Genomic DNA, 17,526 nt, shown 5'->3' with positions numbered 1-17,526 from the left:
TCCTCAGGAAAGGAGTGAAGATAAAGGGGATATTTCAGCCCCAAAGGAAAAGCATTCGCCTTTTCCCATTCAGCCCTAACCCAGCCAGACAACCCACTCTCTCTCCATTCACTTCACCTGCTCTCCAGAGTCTCCAAACATCTTCCCCTAAAGATCAATGTTGAGGGGGCTGGAGTAACAGTACAGTGCGTAGGGAATTTGCCTTGCACGCGGCCGACCAGGATTTGATTCCCAGCATCCCATATGGTCCCCCGAGAACTACCAGGAGTAATTCCTGATTGCAAAGCCAGAAATAACCCCTGTGCATCACTGGGTGTGACACAAAAAGCAATAAATAAAATTTAAAAATAAATAAATAAATATCAATGTTGAAATGATACACATTAAAAAAGAGAAAACTGGCTGGAGTGAGAATATAGCAGGTAGGGCATTTGCCTTGCGTATGGCTGACTTGGGTTCAATCACCAGCCTCGCATATAGTTCCCAGCAATGCCAGGAGTAAATCCTACTGCAGTCAGGAGTAAGCCCTGAGCACAGCTGGTTGTAGCCCCTCAAATTTTTTTTTTTTTAAAAAAGAGAAAACAATATATGTACAGGAAATATCTGGAGGAATTAACAACAGCTATTAACAATGGCTGTCTGGAGATGATGGCATTGTGTTTTTCTTGCCTTCTTTTTAGTTTTTGTTTTTGTTTCTGGGCCAGACCTGGCAGTGCTTGGGAATTACTTCCAGCAATAGAGGGTCAAGCTGTTCTGGGGTTCCAACATGCCAGGAATGCGCTCCACTCCTTTAAGTTATCTCCTGGTCCACATATTCTTCTGTTTCGTTGTACTGATTTTCGAATGACAATAAAGAAAAGTCACTTTTAATTGTCACTGTCATTGTCCTCCCATTGTTCATTGATTTGCTCGAGCGGGCCCAGTAACATTGTGAGACTTCTTGTTACTGTGTTTGGCATATCAAATATATCATGGGTAGCTTGCCAGGCTTTGCCATGCGGGCGAGATACTCTCAGCTCAGTAGCTTGCTTTTGGGCTCTCCGAGAGAGGCGGAGGAATCGAACCTGGGTCGGCCTCATGCAAGGCAAATGCCCTATCTGCTGTGCTATGGCTCCTTTTAATTAAAACAAAAAAAAGAAGGAGCAGTATCAAAAATCAAGGAATCTACCTTCCTAGTCTTCTAAACTCTGAACCTGGGAAAAACAGATGGTAGGACTAACAGAAAGCCAGTATCTGAATTTCACAGTGATCAAGGAGAAATATTCAGTTATTACACATCAAATTCAAACGTCATTCTATTTTAAATTAAGATTACCGGGGGCCAGAATGATAGGACAGTGGGTAGGGCACTGGCTTTGCATGTAGCTGACCCAGGTTAGATCCCCAGAAACCCATAGGGTCCCCTGCTAAGTGTGATCCCTGAACAAAGAGCCAGGAGTAAGCGCTGAGCGCCACCAGGAGTGGCTCACAAACCAAAAGGGGAAAAAAAATGAGTGTAAAGTAAGATTACCGGCAAAGAGGCAGATTAAGAATTCCTAACCCTTCCCCGGATTTCATCAAGTCTTACCATAAAGATCAGGGCCATGAGGAGTAAAGACATTATACAAAACAATGTTGAGTGGCGCGATCACCAGCTTCCCATAATAGTAGCTGTCAATGATGACCACTGGCACCTAAAACAGTAGAAAACAGATAAATATCAATTGTGAAGCTTCACCCTGGACACATTCTCTCAGTGTGAACAGAATCAAGTCCAGAATGAACTGAATGGTCGGCCCATGTCCCCTTCCCCCACATCAGCGGCGGCTTGCACTATGGCTTCAGAAGTAAAGTTTTAGAAAAGAAAACTCACCAGGAAAAGGACGAGGGCCACCAGTGACCAACACAAGAAGCTCTTCCACCTGTGTTTCATGATCAGCAAATCAAAAGCAATAGGCAAGCTAAGAGAGAAACAGAAAGAGGAGGGTTAAATCAGACACTTCGAGGAAAGATATGCTCGGACAGTTCAGATTCTCACAGACCTCATGCTGCTGAACTGAGATCATAATGTGTCTGAGTGTCGCTATGAAGGAGGAGCATGAGCGGGTGACAAGTTGTTGTCCCAAAACCATATACAGGGGCTGGAGAGGTACACAGCGGGTAGGACGTTTGCCTTGCATGTGACCAACCCGGGTTCCATTCCCAGCATCCCATGTGGTCCCCTGAGCACTGCCAGGTGTAACTCCTGAGTGCAGAGCCAGAAGTAACCCCTGCGCATTGCCGGGTGTGACCCAAAAAAACAAAAATAAATAAATTAATAAAGCAATGTCCTTAAAAAAAACCCATATACAGAGAGAGACTCATAAATAAATCTCAGAGGAGATCAACAGGCTACAGAGATGCCGTCAGATCCCCTTCCAGACTGAGTCTCATTCTGGGGACCCCAGAGGTGGGTGGATGAGCCCACTGCCTGCCCAAACAGAGCCCTGGCAGCCAAAAACCTCCATAACCCGATCACCACCGTGGTCATGGCCAAACTCCACAGGCTCAGGACGAGCCTCATCCGATGAATGACTCTGTTGAAAAACTCAGGTATGCAAAAACTGTGTGACCGAAATCTAATCCAGCTCTCATGGAGTCAGGGATGGGCAACCTCACCCACCACCCTGTTCTTCTGGGAGCCTGGCAGTCACACCCATGAACTGCCTCTATATAAGATCATTAACTGGCCATGATCCAGAGATTCATAAATAAATCTTAGAAGAGATCAACAAGCTACAGAGTTGCCTCTGGACCCCAAAGTTGCCATCTAGTTAAAAATTTAACTATAGCTATATCACCCTATTTAATATTTGAGAATAAATTTTTTTAGAATTCCTGGAGTGCCTCATACTCTACACCACTGATATACCAGGAGTAGCACACCACATTGGACGGAATGAAAAGTCGAGAGCAACCAATCTTGATTAAGAAAATTTTAGCACACAAGGCTCAATCTGTAACAACAGGTTAGTAATCTTTTATGCCTAAGGGCTTAATGGCTCCAAGGTAAGATACAACAATCTTCACACACTTTCTTCTAAGGAAATCTTTCTGATCATTTTTAGCGAATTATAATAACAAGCAAGACAAAATAAATTATTTTGGGTCTGCTATTCGGGCAGGCGTGGGTGATGATTGGAAAAATTTGAAATAATGGTGGAGGGAAGGTGTAATGGTGGTGGGATTGGTTTTGGAATACTGCATGCAATATATTAGTGCAAACAACTTTATAAAAATAAAATTATATTAAGAAAAACTGTACTGTGCTTAGACCTGTATTGCAAACCACAATGGCCAAAAGGAGGGGGAGAGAGAGAGAGAGAGAGAGAGAGAGAGAGAGAAAGAGAGAGAGAGAAAAGCACCTGCCTTTGACAGGCTGGGGGAAGTGGGAAGGAGAAAGACTGTGGACACTGGTTATGGTGGTTATGGAAAATGTACACTGATGGAGTGACTGGTGTTGGAACATTGTATGACTGGAACCCAATCATGAACAACTTTGCAACTGTGTATCTCATGGTGATTCAATAAAAATAAAATAAAACAAAACCCTAGAAGACACTGTTAAAAAAAATTCCAAAACTGTACTAAGCTTGGGACAGGGCTATGGCTTGAGTAACAGAGTTTGGTCCCTAGGACAGCATGTCCAACCCATCCCAGCACTTCTGGGAGTGTCCCTGAGCCCAAAAGCACAAGTAGGTATTGCCCCTATCAAATAAAATTTAAAAATAAAAAGTACCAGTTTCTTTGCAGGACCTGTGAGAGTGCTCTTTGTCTGAAGGAGAGCAAAACTGACCTCTGGGCTGGTAGAGACCGGTGGGGCAGGGAAGTGTGGCATGCTGGGGATCGAACCCAGGTTGGCTGCGTGCACTGTACTATAATTCCAGCCCCTAGATATATGTTTTAAGTGATAAAAATAAGTCACTACTCTAGTGACTGATATAAAGTGAAAGGGCATGCTCAGGGCCCTGGCTCTGCGCTCTCACACTTCCGGTGCCTGTAGAGTCACTGTTGGGGAAGCCCCTACCCAAGCAACAACAAAAATCTGAGCCTCTAGAATAGGCAGTTTCATACATATTTATGTGCAACCAGCATTCAAAATATATTAATTACTAGTAGGCATGCCCTGCTGTCTTAAATCCACCTGCCAAATAAATACCAAGTCTCCGTCCATAATTTATTGACTTTAATAACATGATAATATTACAGGCTTTGACCTCAGTTCGAATAAAGCCTTTTTTAATACCCCTTGCTCTTCTTCCTTTCACTTAAATTCCTTGAGCAAGTGGCATATATGTGCTGCCTCAGCAAGTTTTTTTTGGGGGGGCCACACCCAGCGGTGTTCAGGGCTGACTCCTGAATCTGCACTCAGGCATCACTCCTGGTGATCACCAAGTTCACTCCGGATAGAAGGAAGGGAATGGGGAGCTAACGAAAGAGGGCTGGGGAGATGAAAAGGAAGAATGAACCATCAGGGTTCTGTAGTCACATTTGGATTAGACTCAGTAGGGGAGGGGTCCGCACTCTTGACCTGACAGTACGATTTCAGGCTCTGAAGGCCACAGACAACCTCTGCTAGACTATGTGTGCATGTGTGTGTGTTGTCTTAACAACCCTTTAAAAATGTGAAAATAGGGACCAGGGGGACTGGGGTCTAGTATAGGAGTCAAGGCACACACACAGCCTCCAAGCATCACTGAGTTTAGCCAGGAGGCTTCTGGGCACTGCCAACATGGTTCTGGTGGTCCCTGATTCTGCAGGGCCTGAGCAGTGCCACATTCTCAGGCTTTGGCACTGAACCAGCAACAGCTTGACTGGCAAAGAGTATCATGTGGGAGGCATCACCATCACACCAAAAAGACACAAAAAACTGGGGGCAGGAAATGGCTCACAGGGCTGGGTGCATGTTTTACATGCTAGAGTCCCAGGTTCAGTCCCAGCATGGCCTGCTCCCCATTGCACCATGCAGTATGGCCCAAACCAAAAAATAAACTGGGGCCAGAGAGATAAAACACTGGTTAGGGTGTTTGCTTTGCATGCGACTAACTCAGGCCCAATCCTCAGTATTCCGGTTGGTCCCAAGAGCACCAGCAGTAGTGATCCCTGAGCGCAGAGCCAGCCCTGAGCACCAACAGGCGTGGCCCAAAACCAAAAACAAAACTAAAATATAAAGTGAAAACAGGCTGAATGATAATAGGCCTGCTAGATTTGGCCCACAGACAGTAGGCTGCCAAATCCATAATGTGGGACAATCAAGAAGTTATGGAACTTAAAAGAAAACAAAGTAAAAAGGGACTGTAGTGATAATACAGCGAAAAGGAGTTTGCCTCAAAGAAAGTCGACCTGGGTTCAATCCCCAGCACTCCAAATGGTTCCCCACGCCCCTCCAGGAGTGATCCTGGTGCCAGAGCCAGGAGTAAGCCCTGAACACCACCAGGTATGGCCCAAAAAGAAAAAAGAAAAAAAAAGGGGGAAAAATAAAAGACAAGGAATGTTAACTGTCCTATCTGCCCTTCTTCAGGAGAGCTCCATTTTGAGGACAGAAAAATAAGGGCACCGAAAGATACAAATCTATGTACAGCGAAAGACATCCTTTCCTACAGGACAATTCTATGTAAGAATATTAGCATGCACGCACACATGGGTGTGCAATCTATAACACAAGGATAATTTCTGGAAGGAGTTAAGTCAAGCTATTAGCAATTACTATCTTTTGAAGGTCAAATGGGAAAGAACAGAATTAAGAGTTGTTTTGGGGTTTTTTTTTTGGTTTTTTTGTTTGTTTGTTTTTTGCTTTTTGGGTCACACCTGGCATTGCACAGGGGTTATTCCTGGTTCATGCACTCAGGAATTATTCTTGGCGGTGCTCAGGGGACCATATGGGATGCTGGGAATCGAACCCGGGTTGGCAGCACGTAAGGCAAATACCCTACCCGCTGTACTATCGCTTCATCCTCTAGAATTAAGAATTTTGGGAGGGAGACAGAGCAATAGTATTGCAGGTAAGGTGCTTGCCTTGCACATGGCCAAGCAGGGTTCTCTCTCCATCAGCCTGTAAGGTTCCCCAAAGTTGCCAGGGGTGATCCCTGAGAACAGAGACAGAAGTAAGCCCTAAGCACTGCCAGGTGTAGCTCAAAAACAAACAAAAAGTATTGTTTCTAAAAATCAATCATATATAAATGTATATATATACATATATAAGTATATACATATACATATACATATATGTGTGTGTGTGTATGTATATGTACACACACACACACACACACACACACACACACACACACTGCGTTTCTGGGTGACACCCAGTGATGCTCAGGAGATACTCCTGGCTCTGCACTCAGAAATTATTCCTAGTGGTGCTCAGAGGACTATGTGGCATGCTGGGGATTGAACCCAGGTCCGATACGTGCACTGTCTATCACTCTAGCCCCCAGATATATATTTTAATAAAAATAAGTCACTACTATAGTGACTGATATAAAGTGAAAATATTTTCTGAATGAGAAGGGCTATTGGCACGAAGTCCACAAGAGTAGAAATGGGGAGAACAATAACTGATGAAGGAATAACAGACACAAGGGCACTTGGCAAAAAGCGTCTGGGAGCGAGGACAGAGGGAGATGAGGCTCAACTCTGAAGCAAGAACACATGGGAGGACTCAAAGCACAGGCTGCTCCAGGGGGAGAAACATCAGCCTCCAGTCAAGAAGGCTAATTCCAACGGCAAACCATCTTTGCTGGGGGAAGAACTTGGGTCACACAGTGCAGAAACTGAGACTTATTCTTGGCTCTGGGCTCAAGGGTCACTCTAGTTATGCTCAGAGACCATCTGAAGTGCTGGAGATTGAACCAGGGTCAGTTGCATGCAAGGCAAGTGCCTTAACCATTCTACTCTCTCCAGTCCCACAATCTGAATCTGAAAGGCACAATCAGAAGAATCGACCTCTTCTTCTCCTTTACAAAGTTACAATCATTGCATTTCTCTTGCAGGGTGAAAATTGGGGATAAAGTTTATCCCCCCAAACAGGGGTTCACACAGGTGCTTAATAGTCACCACTGTATTGGAACTAAGCATAACAGGCCCTGACAAATGTTCTGTGCATTCCAGACACTTTGGAAGTCCAAATCAATCCTATAATTCTAGGTTCCATCCATAGGAGATTCTCTAATACAATACTGAGATTTTTTACAATGTGCCCTGAGATCCAGGGAAGACAAGCTCTCTTGGTTTCTCACCCAAGAGCTGCGCTGAACGGCCAACCCAAGATAGCCCCAGCAGCTACGCCCAGCACGGCCACAGAAGTCTTCTCCATATACCAGCCGGTCATGGCGATCAACGTAGTGTACATGCAGAAACTACTAGGAAGGAATGCTGCAAGGAGAGAAAGAGAAAGGGGTCAGGGCAGCGACAAGGACTGAAAATTAATTATGTGTCAGCGATAAAAGATTTACCTACATTGCAAAGCGTCAATTACCAGGATGATATTTTGAGCCATGTTATATTCCAAAAACATGCAATAATGTGATATTCCATTTTAAAAACTAGTCTATTTTCTCATTTCCTCACTGATTTTTGTTTTATTTGGTTTTGGGGCCATATCCAGCGGCACTCAGAGTTTACTCCTGGCTCTGTACTCAAGGATTACTCCTGGTGAAGACCAGTTGTGGTGTCAGAAATTAAACCCAGGTCAGCCACGTGTAAGGCAAACACCCTACCCACTATTCTATTACTTGGGTCCCCTCACTTCTTTTTTTTTTTTTGGCTTTTTGGGCCACACCCAGTGTTGCTCAGGGGTCACCTGGCTCTGCACTCAAGAATTACTCCTGGCGGTGTTTGGGGGACCATGTCAGGGAGGGAACCCAGGTTGGCTATGTGAAAGGCAAACACCTCCCTGCTGAACTATTGCTCCAGCCCCTCCTTTCTGTTCTCACTACTAAAACATGGCCCAACTGTATACCCACCACCTAAGCCCTTGCTCTCCTGGCTTCTGCCACAAATTCAAAACATACAGCAATGAAGATTCCCAAGAATATGCTTCAAGAGACCCATTGCCAACGACGTATTTCTAAAAAAGCTTTATCTTTTGAGTATTTTTTGCGGCTATCCTGGGACTGATGTGGACTCCACAGGAATTCTAGGAACTCTTCTCAAGGTCAAACTCTGAAGGCAGTATCTCTCAGTACCCTGCTGACCCCCTGAAGTTTAATGTCCCCCATTACTCCTTCAAGCATTACTCTATCATAGGCAGCCAAGCCCTGTCAAGAGTCTGTGACTTGATCTGGGTGTTCGGTTTTGTTTTTAGTTTGGGACCACACCTGGCTGTGCTAAGAGGTCATTCCCTAAGCAGTGCTTAGGGACCATGAGGTACCAGGAACCCCCCACACGCAAAGCACGGGCTCCAGCCCTTTCAGCCACCTCCCCAGCCACAGGTTCCTATGTCAACACCAAAATACAAATGTGTGAGGTCAGGATACAGAATAGTCGTTGAGGGCACAGGCCCAGCACACACCTGACCATGGTTTTATTCCCAGCACCCTGTGGCCCCCCTCACAACCTGGAGACACCGCAGGTCCCAAGCGCGCCTCACCCTCAGGCCTCAGCCGTCAACTGACAAGCGGTGGGCTGAAAATCACTGACGGGACCCCCAGACTGCCCGAGAACCAGTGGATGGCCTCCCCACCAGCCCAAAATACAGATGTGCCTCTCCCTGCTATTTGGGGCTGCTTCACTTCACACTAGGGAAAAAAAAAAACAGTTCCAGCAAGAACCATAACAAACAGGCAACCAACAGCTCAGAGGCTCTGCATCCAAGAGTGCCTTTAGCTTATCTGGACCTTCACCTTCTCTGTGAGTCACAAAACTAGATCTTCCCCCAAGTATTCCCCTAATGAGAGACTTTAACAGGGGTAGCAAAATAATAGCACTGTCCTCCCATTGTTCATCGATTTGCTCGAGCAGGCCCAGTAACGTCTCCATCATAAGACTTGTTGTTACTGTGTTTGGCACATTGAATACGTCACGGGGAGCTTGCCAGGCTTTACCGTGTGGGAAAGGTACTCTTGGTAGCTTGCCGGGCTCTCTGAGAGGGGCGGAGGAATCAAACTTGGGTCAGCCGGGTCAGCCGCATGCAAGGCAAACGCCCTACCCACTGTGCTATCGCTCCAGCCCAAGGAAAATAATAATAAAAAAAAAAAGTGTGAGGGACAACATTCACAGATAATGCTACGTAATTCTACTGCCTTCCCAAGTTGCCCGTTCTCATTGCCAGTACAGGGCAAAGTGAGCAGGAGACTCAGGTGGCGGCCAGCTCTGGGGGAAAAGGACAGTCTCAATTAGGACAATAGCTCTCAAAGTTACACAGGGCTGGGCCTGGCGGTCTCTGAAGAATGGGAATGTTGACAGAGCAAAGAAAGGAAAAGTAAGCATACGATCTTATGCTGTATACTGTTTTAGGTTCTGGTGCACACAGCAGAAACTGGTATTAATATAATTACATGGAGCTCATTTTTTTCCAGAGAATTGAACCCAGGTTGACCTCTGGGCAGCAGGGAGCCTTGGCTCAGCTCATAGCCCACAAGTTTCCAAGGATAGCACGTTTGAAAGCTACCACTTTAGATGTTTAAATGTTAAATTCTAAAATTCTAAAAGCCTACTGGGAAAAGCCCAACTGGATATACATATTTCTGTAAGACACCCTAATAGCTCTATTGCAAGCTGTGAGCTGAAAGCAGAACAACACTGAAGATCAGGGGCTGGGGTGGGGGTGGGGGGCAGGGTGCTGTAGGGGAAGAAGGAAGCTCAAAATCAAGTGTGGCATAGAGCCAGAGAGATAGATCATGTAGACACACAGTGCTCTGCACATTATTGACATTCTGCAAATATCACTCATATCAGGAAGGAGCTTCCTTTCCATGCAACTGTGAGATATTCCTCAACTACCTTTCACTTACCAGATGAAGAGCAAAACATGCCAGTGCTGAGAACCAAGAACGCAAGCATCATTCGGCTCACATGCAGCCCGAACTTCTTACACACAGCTCTAGGAGATAGGCAAAGATTATCAGAGGGACACTGCATATCAAAGGACACACCTGCCTTAGCAAGAAGCAGGATCTACAGTCAGGGTCAGGGAGAAGGTCCAAAGGCACATGGTGTGCATGAGGGAGTGCCAAGTTTGATCCCCAGCACTTCCTGGTCTGCAGAGTGTGGCTGGAAATGGCCATTAAGTAACATCGTGTGTCCCCGCCTCCCCGCAAATACCCTTTTGGGCCCAGAGACCCAGTGCTGGGGTTTGAGGAGCCTGCTTTGTACATACAAACAGTCACCAATCCCGGTATCCCTTGAGCACCAGGTATGATCTGGATAGCTGCTTGAACCTGGAAGTTCTGCTGTCTCTGACCCCCGGTGCTGCAATCAGTTCCCAGATGTACCACAGCCTGGTGTACACAAACACCACAAAATAGGGTGCACTCTGAACAAGCGCTGCAAATAAAAGAGGCGTCCTTGCTGTACAGCCAAGAGGTATGACATCTGGTTGGGCACATGAGGGAGCATCGCAGCAAGGCACCCTGCCATAACTGGGGGGGCTCAAAAGGAGTGTGCCTGGTGGCAAAGCAAGTGTGCAAGCACCACAGCTTGAGAGGGCACACCTCGTGAGCACGTGGGCCTATGTGAATGTCACAGTTTGAGTTGTGCCTTTGGAGACAACCGCATGTGCAGGGAGCAGTCAGGTGTGCAGCACCTGTCATCCTGACAAAACAACAACAGGGAGGGGAGTCGAGGGGAGTTAAAAAGATCATCAAAATAATTTAACTAAAGGGAAAACAATCTCAGGTCAAATGTCAAACTTTTATCAAGTCTGCTAGCACCAGGCCCTCTGGTTAGATTTAGGGATAGCCTGGGCTCTCTGAGAACCAGCAGGTATTCCAGGAGGCTCTGAGCACCGCTGGGGTAATCCTGGTGGCCCCCAGCACTGCAAAGTCCAAGAATCTCTGCATTCTCAGGCCTGAGCATGCAACTGTGCCACCAGGTTGCCAAGTATTTGGGGGAATGGCCCCTGGGCCCTTGAACAGTTTGGGAGTCCCCCAACATACACAAATATATTAGGAGCTCAAAGGGAAGTCTTTCCTGTTCTAAACGCTCCTTATAGTATCAGAGAAAAAATATTTTCTGTTTTAGGTTTCCTCATACCATTTTTATTTTAATTTGGTGGGGGGGGTTGGGAATCCAAAATACACCTGTGTTCAGGGGCTACTGCTAGTGGTGCTCAGGGGACCAAGCAGTGCTGAGGCCTGAATCAAGCATACCTGCGTACAAATATATAATGTGCTCCAGACCTCTGAGTCAAGACCCCAGCCCCTTAGAGAACTTTCAAATGTCAGGATTTTTTTTTGGGGGGGGGGGCGGGGAGGGCCTTTTTGGGTCGCACCCAATGATGCTCAGAGGTAACTCCTGGCTCTGAACTCAAGAATTACTCCAGGGGATGCTGGGACCATATGGGATGCCGGGGATCTAATCCAGATCAGACACATACGAGGCAACTGCCCTACCCCCTCTACTACCACTCCAGCCCAGAAATTAGGTTTTTATACTCACTTGTAAAAGTAAAGTTCACTGACACAGCTCACAAAACCTAGCAGACATCGTACAAAGTAAAAGACGAGAATCTGAAAGAAACCCAGAACAAGAAAATAAGTCACAGATGTAAGTTAAGAAAATCTGAGTGATGAAAACATTCTCATTTGTCGTGAATAATATCATAAACAGTCCTACACGAAGTTCCTCTCCAGCTTTCTCTTCTATTCTCCAATAAAATTTTCTGCTTTCTAAAAAAAAAAAAAAAAAAGCAAAAAAACAAAAACACTATAAGTTGGTATAACCCTTTTGAAGGCAGTATTATGACCATACAATACAGGACCAGGGAGATAGCTCCGAGAGCTATCTATTTATATATTTATATATCAGAGTTATAGCTACAGAAGTGAAAAACACTTGTAAAAGCTGCAAAGAAATATAATAAATGGCCTAAGATGACTCAAAGACCTGGAGAACATGCTTTGATATATAATACAGGAGGCCTGATTTTGATCTCCAGCATCACACAGTCCCTCGAGCACTGCCATGAGTGACCCCTGAGCACCAAGCCAGGAGCAGCCCAAGCACTGCCAGGTGTAGCTTTAAAAAAAAAAAAAAGCAAAAATAAATATAATAAAAAATGGTTATATCAAGCTGGTGGGGATTTGGGTACATATTTTACTCCTATCTTCTAAATTTCTGCAATGTGATCTTAGCAATATTATAATTAAGAACATTTTTAAATAAAATAACAAAATAATAAGAGTTATAACAAATAAGTTTTCTATGTGGCAGCACGGTGAAAGCTTTAAGAATGCTGAAATTATCAACATATAAGCACTATGTGAATGTTAGTCATATTTAACTGGTATACTTAACATACTACTAATTTTAGTGCATCCACATTGTATAGACCATACAAGCATATATAATCAACAGCAAAGTGCTCAGTGGATCAGGCTGTGCCTGAATTAAGTGCTTCCGAACAAGAGTTGATCTACAATATCTGCTGAACAGCACTGGTGAAACAGCTCAGATGTCAGGACTGCATGCCTGGCCTGAGCAAGAAACCGAGTTTACAATGCCTCTTTTGCAGACCACAACACCCAAAAGGAGAGAGAGAACACAGGGGATTGCCCTGCCACAGAGACAGGGGGGATGCGGGGATGGGGGTGGGAGGGATATTATCCATGGTGGTGGAAAATGGGCACTGGTGGAGGGATGGGTATCTGATCATTGTATAATTGAAACCAAAGCACAAAAAATTGTAAATCTACAACTGTAAAAAAAAATAAAATAAAATAAAGGGGAAAAAAAAAAGTCCAACAGAAACGAAAAAAAAAAAGTGTATAAAGTGAAAAGAAGTCACAGTGGAAGAGTTTCAGAAGCCCTAGTCTATATGACAAGTGTTCAATATCAAAAATACAGAAAGTGCTTATACAGCAGAAAAATAAACAATCTGATCAAAAAATAAAGTGACAGATTTGAATAAAAGTTTCTCTGAGCTTGGCGCATCAACACCCAGAAAAGTCTCCAGAAATCTCAGACCAAGGAAGGGTTACCAAGGATTGTTCAGTGTCAATGCCTCTTTATTATCTTCTTATATTAAATTAATTTATCTCATAAAATTACAGTCATCCCTTGCTTTGTTTGGCCTCTGTTTGTCCTTATTGTTGTTTTCAGGTCTCTTACTTTTCATCCCTTTATCATGTTTTAAAAGTGTATTTTAAAAGTAGTGTTACTCTGTTTTCTAATCTGTCTTGTCATTTTGGCACAGAATTGGCAAGTTCAGGCCACTGGTATTTTTAAAAACATTGAAATAAAGATATATATAATGCCAAAAAAAAAAAAAAAAAGAAACCGAGTTTAGGGGCTGGAGCAATGGCACAGCGGGTAGGGGCATTTGCCTTGCACGCGGCCAACCCGGGTTCGATTCCCAGCATCCCATATGGTCCCCCGAGCACCGCCAGGAGTAATACCTGAGTGCATGAACCAGGAGTAACCCCTGTGCATCGCCGGGTGTGACCCAAAAAGCAAAAAAAAAAAAAAACCAAAAACCAAAAAAACCTGAGTTTGATCCCCCAGCACCACACAGCCCTCCCACCTAGCACCACTGAGTGTGGCCTTGGTGCTTCCTGAACACTGCTTGGGAAGGCTCTCTCCAAAGACACCTGCTGAATAGAAGAATGAAAAGAAATTATTTACACAAAGTTCTGTCCATTTCTCAAAGCCATTCCAGAGACTCAACTCTAGAACAGTCATAACTGCTTCCAGGCTTACCTACTCTTACCTTACTCGTTTGTAGAAATCTTGCATGGAACGCAGCTGGCCAGGCGTGAAGCAACAGGTAAGCATAGGAGCGAATGGCATAGGCTGGGGAATACTCCCAAGTCTGAAACCCCTTCCCATAGATGAGGTAGTGAGTCTGAAAACACAGAGAAGGATTCGGGGTTATACTGGCCAAAAAATCCTTGCTAAGAGGATGCTTGTGGAGTTTCTAGGCTTGTGGAGTAAAGAGACAAAAGTGCACAAAAATGCTCACATTCTGAACAAGATTTGAAGCTAATGCGCAAAAATCAAAATGATCCAGGGGCTGGAGCGATAGCACAGCAGGTATGGCGTTTGCCTTGCAGGCAGCCAACCGGGGTTCAATTCCCAGTATCCCATATGGTCCCCCAAGCAACGCCAGGAGTAATTCCTGAGTGAAGAGCCAGGAATAATCCCTGTGCAACGCCGGGTGTGACTCCCCCCCAAAAAAGATCCAATATTTTAAAATATTAAGACGTTATAGGGCTGGAGCGATAGCACAGCGGTAGGGCGTTTGCCTTGCACGCAGCCAACATGGCCGACCTGAGTTCGATTCCTCCGCCCCTCTCAGAGAGCCGGGCAAGCTACCGAGAGTATCTCGCTCGCACGGCAGAGCCTGGCAAGCTCCCCGTGACATATTCGCTATGCCAAACACAGTAACAACAAAGTCTCCAATGGAGACGTTACTGGGCCCGCTCGAGCAAATCGATGAACAACAGGAGGACAGCGACAGTGAAGACATTATAATTCTTACAAGATTTTGTCAGGTCAACAGTGAAAACCTTGAATTTTACTCACGACTTTTTTTTTTCATCTAAAACAGGGAAATTCTGTACCTTGTATTTTTCTTTAGCTACATTTGAAATTCTTTATGTTTACTTAAAGTCTCCTGCCCCCGCGCCTGGCTGTTCCTCACCGGGGCCCCTTGGAGGGGAGGGGGTTGAGCTTTCCTCGCCGCCCCAGCCGAAGACCTCCAGGACCAGCCATCACCATGCTGAGACCACTCTCCGCACACATGAAGGTACTGGCAGAGGGACAGATCCACGCGGGTTCCGGGGCCGAGATCTCCCAGCCTACTCGGATTGGAGTCGAGCATCCTCCACCCAGATCCTCCAAATTCCAGTAGGCGGGGGTCACACCCACCACCTGGCCCCCTGGTGCCGTGTAATCCCATCAACGGCCAAGACTCAGAGACTAAAAAATCCAAGTCCCGCATTCGCAGCTGCGGACATCTTATCAGGACATCCTTTTATGACATCTTATTATCTCATTCCTACTTTGGACAAACTTGCAGGCTACCGAATGTAGCCTGCCCACAGGGCAGAGTCTGGCAAACTCCCCGTGGCGTACCCAATATGCCAAATACCAGTAACAATGATGGGTCTCATTCTCCTAAAGAGCCTTGAATATAATCTCAGGGCTAGGATGAAAGAGACGTTACTGGGGCCTGCTCGAGGCAATCAACGAATAACAGGATGATGAAACGAAAAATGAATGTTTGCTTAAATGTGTTAAGAAATTTTCCTGGGGGGCGGGGGCTGGAGAGATAGTACAACAGGTACAGTTGTAATTTGCAAAAGGGGGAAAAAAAAACAGGACAGGAGGTGCCAGAGAGATAATACAGCAGGCAGGGAACTTGCCTTGAACATGGCTGACTCCAGTTAAATCCTGGTCCACCATGCCCAAGGAGGGATTCTTGAGCACAGAACACCATCAGGTGTGGTCAAAATTTTTTTTTTAAAAAATCAAAAAACAGTATTGGAGAGCTAGTACAGCAGGTAAGGTGTTTGCCTGCCACACTTCAGTGCAGTTGGATCTCCTGCATGGTCCCCCTCAGCAGCACCACCAGGAGTCAGCCCTGAGCACAGAGTCAGAAGCAAGAGCACCGTGAGGTGTAGCCCCCAAACAAAACAAAACAAAACAAAACAAACAAAACAACCAGAAAACTAAAGAAACCACCTACTGGTTCCCAGTAGTTGAATATTTCATCACAGTCAGAGATGTTGCTTAGGAGAGCGGCACACAGCCTTGCAGAGAGCAGGCATTTGAAAGCAGTGGATCCTTCAGGTGCCCACACTTGCCCTGCTTTGTTCCCAGGTAACCTGCAAAGAAGGAAAACAAACAAACAAACAAACAAAAAGAGAACCATGCATGTCAGGAGGATCTGTTGACTAACCAGGGTGAGGGGAGGGGGTAGGGGTGGTGGGGGAGGAGCCCTAGATTGGAAAGACCAAGCAATGCATCAAAATACCGAAGTTATTCTCCGAAAGTGGGTGAACCATGCTCGATTCTAGGCAGAATCGAAAAGGAGCGAGACTTTCATCCCCCGGCTTCCACTTCCTGCTTTTCAAGTGCTTTTCACTTTAGTTCTTTGCCTCGGACGCCGCTCCTTTATCTCTCCCGTCAATCTCTCCCGTTCTCCTGGTCTTTCTTCCCCTCCCAACTGCTCTCGGTGCCCCCCACCCTAAGCAGAAGCCTCGAACAAGCCTCCCGACCACCACGGCCCCCTGCCCTGACAGCTCCTTCCTGCCCCCTCCCGGGCTGGAGGGACCAGACTCGGCTGCAGGTGGACGTGGTGGGGCGCACACAGAGCGGGAAAGGGTCGCTCTGGGGGCGCGACGAAGGCTGCCGTGGGGAGCGAAGGTGCGGGAGAAGGAAGAAGACCCCCTCGGCTCCGGCCAGCGCGGTCGGGGACAGAAACCTCGCGACCCCGACCCGCGCTGTCCGGGTTTCCCCCGGTGGGAACCGGGAGCCCGGGCGCGGGTCTCTAATGCGGGGCGAAGTCCCGCTCGTGGGTCCGCCCGGGGCGGGGTGGGGGGGGATCCCGAAGGCCCGGGGTGAGGGGTCAACCCCAGAGGTCAGGCCCTGGCGGGTGGCGCGACCCCGAGGGTCACCCGCGCCCCGCCGCCGGCCACGCCCCGCCCGGCAAGCACACGTACTCGCTCCGCGGCTCGGCGCCCTGCACCTTCGGGCCGCACGGCAGCTCCCGACGCCTTTTCGCGGCGCAGGCCGGGTCCCCGCCGCTGCCAGCCCTGCCCGCGCCGCCCTTGCTGCCCTTCGGGCGCTGCCGAGCTCCTCGGTTCACCATGGCCAGGGTGCGGGCGAGGGGCTAGAACCCGGCTCCAAGCGAAGGCGGCGAGCGCGCAGACATTGCTGAGGCGGGCGACGGTGTCCGCGGAGGGACAAGAGACCTTGACATGCGCAGAAACGCCTAACTGGGGCGCTCCCGGGCCAATTGGGGTTCATCCCTGGGTAGGTTGGGACTTAGGACTTTCGTCTGGAAGCTTCCGCTTCTTTCTCTCGATCTGGGCATTCTTTCCGCTTTCCAGCATTCTCCATTGACAATAATCGACCACTTCCCCCCCCTTTTTTTTTCTCCATCTTTTCTGGTTTGAGGGCCATATCTATCAGCGCCCAGGACCTACTCCTGGAGTGCTCATGGGACCGTCTGGGGTACCAGGAATAGAACCCAGGTCCGGTGCAAGGACCCTGCCCGCTGTACTCTCCAGTCCTATCTATTTTTAGGACTTACTGTATCCGAGGGCTACAACCATTGATGCTGGGGGTTACTCCCGCTATGTGTTGGGGCACCATGCCATACAGTGCTGGGGATTGAACCAGGGT

The 17,526-nt window shown here is 46.9% G+C and overlaps 1 protein-coding gene across 1 annotated transcript in view; it reads right to left on the bottom strand.

Annotated features, from left to right (window-relative positions):
* Positions 1-17,067, bottom strand: part of ALG9 (ALG9 alpha-1,2-mannosyltransferase) — an 80,695-nt gene extending 63,628 nt beyond the window's left edge. The window contains exons 1-8 of the mRNA XM_056107583.1: positions 16,842-17,067; positions 15,866-16,004; positions 13,886-14,020; positions 11,617-11,687; positions 9,972-10,060; positions 7,257-7,392; positions 1,853-1,940; positions 1,568-1,673 (exon numbers count right to left, since the gene is read on the bottom strand). Coding sequence (XP_055963558.1) covers positions 1,568-1,673; positions 1,853-1,940; positions 7,257-7,392; positions 9,972-10,060; positions 11,617-11,687; positions 13,886-14,020; positions 15,866-16,004; positions 16,842-16,990 — 913 coding nt within the window. The 5' untranslated portion in view covers positions 16,991-17,067. The remainder of the gene's footprint in view (positions 1-1,567; positions 1,674-1,852; positions 1,941-7,256; positions 7,393-9,971; positions 10,061-11,616; positions 11,688-13,885; positions 14,021-15,865; positions 16,005-16,841) is intronic.
* Between the last annotated feature and the right edge of the window lie 459 nt (positions 17,068-17,526).

Source organism: Sorex fumeus, unplaced genomic scaffold (assembly GCF_029834395.1).
Source record: "Sorex fumeus unplaced genomic scaffold, SorFum_2.1 ptg000169l, whole genome shotgun sequence".
Lineage (NCBI taxonomy): Eukaryota > Metazoa > Chordata > Mammalia > Eulipotyphla > Soricidae > Sorex > Sorex fumeus.
This window is presented reverse-complemented; position numbering and strand designations above follow the sequence as displayed.